Source organism: Cystoisospora suis (genome assembly GCF_002600585.1).
Source record: "Cystoisospora suis strain Wien I chromosome Unknown contig_1497, whole genome shotgun sequence".
NCBI classification, from domain to species: Eukaryota; Apicomplexa; class Conoidasida; order Eucoccidiorida; family Sarcocystidae; genus Cystoisospora; species Cystoisospora suis.
In genome coordinates, this window is record NW_027154297.1 from 13,889 (window position 1) to 22,437 (window position 8,549).

General features: G+C 41.7%; 1 protein-coding gene across 1 annotated transcript in view; it reads right to left on the bottom strand.

The window, feature by feature from the left end:
* The window catches only part of CSUI_003388 (abc transporter transmembrane region domain-containing protein), a gene marked incomplete at its 5' end in the record, with an annotated part of 17,170 nt that extends 9,305 nt beyond the window's left edge, over positions 1-7,865 (bottom strand). The window contains 6 exons of the mRNA XM_068063586.1: positions 340-977; positions 1,439-2,142; positions 2,800-3,738; positions 4,088-4,656; positions 5,836-6,296; positions 7,233-7,865. Of these exons, the coding sequence (XP_067924439.1) occupies positions 340-977; positions 1,439-2,142; positions 2,800-3,738; positions 4,088-4,656; positions 5,836-6,296; positions 7,233-7,865 (3,944 nt within the window). The remainder of the gene's footprint in view (positions 1-339; positions 978-1,438; positions 2,143-2,799; positions 3,739-4,087; positions 4,657-5,835; positions 6,297-7,232) is intronic.
* Between the last annotated feature and the right edge of the window lie 684 nt (positions 7,866-8,549).

The following is an 8,549-nucleotide window of genomic DNA, read 5'->3' on the forward strand; positions in this document are numbered from 1 at the left end:
TATGCATCTTTAATCTATCTATCCTAAATCTATCTATCTATCTATGCATACTTAATCTATCTATCTTTAATCTATCTACCTATCTATGCATCTTTAATCTATCTGTAGATTTTATCTTTAATCTCTCTATCTATCTATCGATCTTCAATCTATCTATCTATCTATCTTCTTTCAAACAGATGTGGGAGATATCGACGTGGCTCAAGATGCCTGTATGACATCCCCCTACACAACTGCATGCAGTAGTATTCTTTCTTATTAGGGGAATAAGAGACGATCGACAGCAGAGAACAAGAGAATCTCGAGAAAGAGAAAGCAACTGTCTGTCTGTATATATACCTATTCTGAGAACTTCTCCCACCGCTTCCTCGCTCGTTGCTGCTCGATCCAGTCAACTCAACTGCATGCGTAGAGGGCGGGGCAGAAGATGCCGAAGAGAAGACTTCTCCTTCTCTCTCTTTTCTTCTCTCTGCTTCTTCTTCTTCTTTTTCCTTTTCTTCTTCAAGTCTGTAAGTATGTTTACCTTGTATCGATTGTCTTTCTTCTTTCTCACTCGTGCTTTTCTTTTCTTCTTCTTTTCTTTTTTCTCCCTTCAGCCCTTCAGTCTGTTTCGTCAGAGACGGTCGTCCGTTACACCTCTCTTGATCTCTTCTCTCTGAACTAGAAGATAGATCACTCCGCAGTCTCTCCTTCTTTCTTGTCTCTTGACAAGGAATGTGTAAAGACTTCTTCGTGACTAAATCATCTGTATCATTCCTAGCTCCATTCACGTCAACACCCACACTGGATCTGACAGATTTCATACACCTAGCAGAGTCTCTGTCTACTTCTCCTTCTTCTTCTGTGGATGTCTCTCTCGGTATCTGAAGTCTTTCTTTTTCTTCTTCTTTTTCTTTCTGAAGTCGATGCTGACGTTCTTCTTCTTCTTCTTGTTCTCGGAGAGAGAAAGCTTGAAACTCGGGAAGTTTATGGATGTCCTATCCAAGAAAATCCATTCAAGAAAGACAAAAGAAAAAGGAAGAAGATGAAACATACAACACTAAAGACATCCACCCTACTACACATACTACTCGCACTAGTTCATCTACTTCATCTACTCATACTAGGATAGCTACGACTACCACTACTACTATGACTACGACTATGACTACTACTACTATGACTACTACTATGACTATGAATGACTACTACTACTACTATGTGTATACGTGTGTATGACTATGAATGACTACTACTACTACTATGACTACGAGTACTACTACTATTATGACTACGAGTACTACTACTACTTCTATGATGACTACTACGACTACTACAATTACTAATGACTAATACTACTACTACGACGACGACTACTGACGACTGACTAACCCCTTTTCTTCTTTCTTTTTGTTTCTTTCCTTCCTTCTCAGTCTTTCTTTTTTTCTTTCTTTCTTACCTTATAGGTTCCATCGAAGAAGACGAGCCCATCTTTAAGGAAGAGAATTTGATCTGCTTTGGGTAGAACTGTATGAAGTTTATGTGTGATGAGAAGTACGGTGCGATTCCTTAGGAGACCGCATATACACTTGGTGAAAATTTCCGTAGCCACCTGAGCATCGACAGCTGAAAGACAGTCATCGAGGAGATACAAATCCGCCTGTACATACACCGCACGCGCTAAAGCGACTCTTTGTTTCTGTCCGCCTGATAAATTGACGCCTTTCTCTCCAATCTCCGTGAAATCTTTCGCAGGTAGAGACTCGATATCTTGGGTGAGAGAACAGACATCCACAACAATATGATACCAAGACTCTATGAAAGGCGAGCCAAAGCAGATGTTCTCTCTCAAGCTGCAGTTTTGGATCCACGGCTCTTGACCCGCATAAGCGATACGACCTACTGTAGATACACACGGAGTTGTAAAGGGGGGTGGGGTATAAAAAGAGGTGGAGGAAGAAGAAGAAGAAAGAAAAGAAGTTGAAGGTGGTAACGAATGAGCGGAAAGATGAGGATTATGTGAAGGAAGGAGACGTTGGCTAGGATGAGAAGAAGAAGAAGAGGAAGAAGAAGAAGAAGGAAAGGCGAGGGTATCACCTAAGAGAGTAGATAAGAACCCACTCTTGCCACATCCTGTTGGCCCTATTATAGCTGTCAATGTACCTGCACATGAATGAAAGAATGACAAAAGATAGAAAGATCAACAAATAAAGATAGATAGATAAATGAAAGGTAGAGAGATAGATAGACAGGAGAAAGATAGATAGATAGATAGATAAAGGTAGACAGGTAGATGAAACGGGACAGAATAAAAGAAAGAAAGAAGAGCGAGAGACCATGAAGAGAGAAAAGTACTTCTCTGTATATGTGTATGTATGAAAGAAAGAAAGATGTAGAATGAGAAAGATGTGCCATATACAAAGAGAAAGACAGCACTAGTCAAGCAATCCTCTGTTTTGCCTTCCTTGTCTTCTATCTATGTTCTCTCCTCTTCTTTCTCGTCTCTCTCTCTTGTGCTTTCTCTTCTCGTTGACCTGTCATCTTCAAAATAACACGGACACCCCAGAAGACATATAAATCAACAGCTGGATAGGTAGCAACGTAGCTGCTAGCTAGCTAGCTAGCTAGATACATCACCCTCAAGCCAAATGTCGAAAAGGCGAGCAGTACCCATAGAAAGAAGAAGCGACTTTCAGACACTCTTCGTAAAAGACATGAAATACAGAGAAAACAAGCACAACAAGTTTAAGAAGAATGATACATGAAAAGCTGAACTATTTGAAGCATCTTTTCCCTCTTTCTTTCTTTCTTTCTCCCTACCTGCGTAGCACCGGAATTGAAGGTTCGTGAAGAGACGCCGCCTTTCACCTGCATTGGTACTACTACTGCTGTTGCTATTATAGCTATGACTGCTAGTCCCACGCCCTCCCGGCCAATAGACATCTGAATTTCTCACTTCTACAGGCACCATGCCCCTCGGTAAAGAGGCAGGGAGAATGAACACTTCTTCTTCCTCTTCTTCCTCTTCTTTTTCATTCTTATCTTCATTCATCTTTCTATCTCTTCTTCTTCTTCCTCCTCCTCTCCCACTTGTGGTTCTCCCATCTCTTCCTTCTCTTTCTTCTGCCTTTCTTCTATTCTTCTTCTCTTCCTCACCCTCCTGACCATCACATGTTCCTCTCTCTTCTTCTTCTTCTTCTTTTTCCTCTTTCTCTCTTTCTTGACTCTTGTTTATCCTTGTTCTTTTCATCGAAATCTTTCCTTTCACTGGCGCAGTCAATCCACCCCCCCCGCTGATCAACGAAGAAGAAGAAGAAGGAGAGAGACCTCTTAACTCTGGAAGAAGAAGAAAGTTCTGAATTCTCTGTAGAGCAACACGAGCTTCCGCTGTATTGTTAATAGTTAAGGGAAGCACTTGCATAGGAAAACCAAGTGTATTGAAGAGCGCTAAAGCTGTGAAAGCGACTGCTGGATCGATACTTCCATGACGGAGAACATAAAGACCAAAGGTCGTTATGGAGACACCTAAGGGCATCCCTAGCCACTGAAGACGTGTAAGAATGTAAGTCACTTGGTATCTCCACAAAACAGACAATTCACGTAACCGCACACAGGAGATTCGCGAGGCAAAGCTATTCTCCCATGCATACAACTTGATGATCTTCATAGAGCTCAGAAATTCCCCTAACACTTTCGTTCGCTCATCTCTCACTCCCATGATGTGACTCTGCAGTCGCTTCACCCGCCGAGCCAAGTAACCTACAGGCAGCCAATACCCAAGATTAAGAGAAAGAGAAAAAGAAAGAAGGGAGAATGATAGGAAAGAAAAGAAAAGAAAAGACAGGAAAGAGATGAAGGATGGAGTTAAAGAAAGAGAGAAAGAAAAAAAAAGAAAGATTCCATGTGAATGTCATAGCAAGTTTGTCGATAGATATGTCTATAGCTATCTGTCTATAACTATATACACACACATATATATATAGGCATGCATGAATATATATATAGATATATATATGTCGAGAGAGAAGAAGAAGAAGAGAAAGAAGAGAAGACGAGAAACAGCGAGAAGAGGAGAAAAAAAGAGAAAGAGAGAGAAGAAGAAGTTTACCTGTGATGGGCACCCCGACCATCATAACACCGAGGCCTCCAAGCGCAGCTATTCCGACCTGCCTGAAGAGAAGTGCTAAGGCTATAGTAATCTGAAGAGGAGCAGACCATAAAATATGAATGTACGCCATCAAATCTTGAAGTCTCTGCGCATCTACCGACATTAAATTGACGATCTGCCCTGTGCTTGTCGCTGACGTAACTTCTCTACTCCCTCCTCTGCTGCTATTGCTATGAGAACTTGAAGAAGAAGAAGAAGCGGCAGATTTCTTGCTTTTATCCGAGGACAAAGCAGATGAGGAGGAAGAAGAGGAAAGCTTTGAAGAAAGAGAAGAAGAGGTTGTCGAGGTATGAAGAGAAGAGGTGGAAGTGTCCTTAAGAGGTGTAGCTGAGACAGCTACACCGGGAGTTAGGCGAAGAGATTTCCGATAGATTAGAGAGGCCACAGCTACGCGAATCCTCATACCCAGGGTGATCTGGCGATGAAAGTATTGATGCAAAAGAAAAGACTGAATGCCGTTAGAAAAGAATAAACATCCTGCATAACTCAAGCCTTCTAAAAGACGTTCTCTGAATGAGAAAGAGAAAACAAAAGAAGAAAAGCACCAACGCATGCAAGGAAAAAGAAATAAGAAGGACAGAGATTGAAGGTGAGAGGAGTTGAAAAGAACAAAAAGAGGAGTGTACATAGTATACAGGCGTAGAGGGAGATAGATAGGTAGATCCAGATAGGTAGACAGATAGCCACGAAGATAGACAAATTGAAGAAAGATAGAGAGACTAAGGATAGATAGATGGACAGGTAGATGGATAGATGAATGAAAGCTAGCGGTGAACGGGATTGGAAGAGGAGAAGGAAAGGAGAAGAAAGGGAAGAGACGTCGCTCCTAGAAAGAAGGAATGGATCATGAGAGAGGTGCTTACATAGGACAAGAAGGAGGTGTAAATATATATAGATCAAGATATAGATATAGATATATACACATATATATGTATATGTAACATACATACATGAAGAGATGTAGAGTTGTATTAGACGTCCTATTTAACTACTGCAACTAGTATGATAGCCTTCCAAATGAAAAGACCGATGCTTCGAGATAGAGAAGAGGAAACGCACATGGAAAAGTAGACAGATAGATAGATATATAGGGAGATATGTAGAGAAACATATAGATCGATACAGAGGTACGCAGGTAGATAGGTAGATCGAGACAAACGTTGATAGGTGGATAGATAAAGAGATACAGAGAAAGGCAGGTACATAAATAGACAGATAGATAGATAGATGGCTACATAGATCGATTAGCGAGAAGAGTGCACTGCAAGAGCAGAGAGTGAAGAGAAATCGAGAAGACGTTGCCTCAAGGCCTGGGCTTGGCAATACTCCCCGGCTGACTCGACCATCCTTGCAACCCCATCCAACAGAGAATAGCCAGACATCCACACACACGAAGAAGAAAGAAGACGATGACAATGAGGAAGAGGAGGAGGAAGAAGAAGAGAGGGAGAAGGAGAAAGAGAGAGAGAGAAAAAGTGACGTAAGAGGTCCAAGAGATGCTACACAGGGAGAGATTGAGAGAGAATGAAAACTCCAAGAAGAAGAAGAAGAAAAAGAAAGATGAGAGACGAAGATATACGCAAAGGAAGAAAAGCTTCGTCTTTCCTTTCCCCTCTATGTCAGAATAGGAGAGAGAGAAAGAGAGAGGAACACGTCATTCACTTTAGCCCGCCATGAGCGCTGCTTACTCGGGATGATCGGACTTCTGGCACTCCCCAAGGAAAGTGATAATAGTATGAAGCATAAGAGGACCGACAAAGAGAAGCAAATCGTAGGCTGCCTTTAAGACAGCTGGGACAAGGCAACTCCATCCATAGAAGTGAATTAAAACTCGAGCTAAACTCGGTTCTCCTCTTCTTCTTCTGTTTATATCTGCTTCGCGATGCTGAAAAGAAGTTGGAAAATGAAGAGAAGAGCTATTCTCATCTACAGTAAGACCTCCTGGGACCATTCTATTCTCTCTCTTCTCTGCTTCTTCTTCTCCTCCTCTTTGAAGAGGATGAGGTGTGAAGTATCGTTGGTATGTTTCATAAGAGAAAGAAGAGGAGGAGGAGAATGATGGAGGAGGAGGAGGTGTGAAGGGGAAAGCAGGGTGTCTCTTTGACTCGACTTCTTCTCTCCATGCCGAGTCTAAAGAATCTCCCAAGTACTGAAGAAACACAACGAGAAAGAAAACGAAGAAAGAAAGAAAGAAAGAAAGAAAGAAGAGAAAGAAGAGAAAGAACAACACATGAAAAGACGATAGCACCTTCCACAGACATCTGCTTTTCTCTACGTCACGCTCGTCTTCAATCTCCACCTCATCCCGACCGCCACGTACTACACTATACACAGACACTCGTACATGTATATACATATATATGCATATATATATATATATGAAAATGAGTACGCATGCAAAGCAAGAGTGAAAGAAGAGAGAGGCAGACGTTGTTCTCCCTCCTCTTCAAGGCACGTTGTAGCTGTCTTAAGCCCCACGTTCTTCTTCTTCTTCTTTTTATGTATGAAGAGTAGTCCATACATATCTCAACAGATGTATCGTTGTCTCCTTGATACGCTTAACACTGGCAGACATAAATGCAACATAGCTACAGAACCAGACATATTCCTACAGACCTCCTCGCATGCACATATTCATACCTAGCCACACATACAAACATAGGCACTTCATACACGCATCCATACACATACACTCATCTACACGAATATAAATACAGAGATAGATTAAATATAGATCAAAGATAGATTAAAGATAGATAGATAAAGATGGATAGATACAGGTCGGCGTAGTTGAGCCAAACCGGAGATGACAAAACATTTGTGTATGACAGAACATAAAGAGAATCGACGCAAAAAACATCTATCTATCTTTGATCTATCTATCTATGATCTATCTATCTATCTTTGATCTATCTATCTTTGATCTATCTTTGATCTATCTATCTTTGATCTATCTATCTTTGATCTATCTATCTTTGATCTATCTTTGATCTATCTATCTTTGATCTATCTATCCATCTATCAATCTGTCTTTGATCTATCTATGTGGTAGCAGTATGCCGAGAGTATGATGCGTGGGTCTCACCTTGGAGCGATCCCAGGAGGGAAGGCGGAAGAGGTCTCTATAATGCAATGACTGTCTCTTGCCTTTAGCTACAAGCGAAGACAGCCAAGAGAAGGTCAAGCGGGAGAGTAGACTTGCCTTCACCTCTGGTATCAACTCAATGCACTCTTCTTCTTCTTCCTCTTCTTCTTCTTCATCCCCATCTTCTCTTGTTTTCTTTCTTTCTGATACAAACGCTGTCTCGAGATCTTCATCTTTCTCTTCCTCCTCATCCATAGAAAAGGAAGAAGAAGAAGCATCTTCATTTTCATCTCCCGTCTTCTCTCTCTTCTTCTTCTTCTCCTCCTCCCTGGTATAGAAGAGTCTTCTTCTTCTTCTTGTCTCTTGTGAGTTCTTTACAGATTGCTTGTCGCCATATGAAGAGAACACCTTCTCTTCCTCATCTTCTCCAAGAAATTCTTCTCCTTCTCTACTTTTTCCTCCTGCTTCTCTTGCATCTCCTTCATGACCTCTTCTTCTTCTTCTTCGTGTTGTCACGCCAACGAGAGAAGAAGAGAGAAAGCTCCGCCCGCCCTCCCCATGAGAAGTTGAGCTAGCGGTAGAGTGAACAAGAGGAACTGTATGTGAAGATGAAGAAGAAGATGGATGTAATACCTGCAAAGGAGACGGGAGAAGGAAGCAACAGAAGGAAAGAAAGAATAAAGTACGAAAGACATGAAGCAGGGGAAAGAAAGAAAGAAAGAAAGGAGCAAGATGAAGAAAGGAAGATGCAAGTTCACTTGCACATGGATCCATGTGAAAATGAAGAAGAAGAGAAATGAGAGAAGAGAGAAGACCTGAACCTTCTCTTAAATGATACAAAGCCAGGGAGCGCGTGAGGATCACAGCTCCCTGGCTATCAAGAGAGAAGTTGAGAAGAGAGAGACATCTCTCTCTCTCTCTTTGTCTCTGTCTCTTTGTCTCTCTACACCCAGTCTCCCTCTCTTTCTACACGCAGATAGAGGGCGATTTGAAGAAGAAGAGAGTGATAGGGAGACAGGCAGTACACAGAGAATGAGAAGGACAGGGGAGACGAAGCACAACAGAGAGAGAATGGAAAGAAAGAGAGAAGACTGAGAGGACGAAGAAAAGACGAGAGACAGCGCATGCAGACAGTAAGGAACAGACTCACACACCAAAGAAGAAAGTGTTAAATCATCTCCCTCGATGAGACAGATGTATAAAGAAGATTCGTTCTCGGGGCCTGTACATACAGCATTGTCGATCGACCTTCTTTTCTCTATTCAAGGAAAGAATCTCCAAATAAAAAAACATGCAACCTATCCACCATGCCTATCT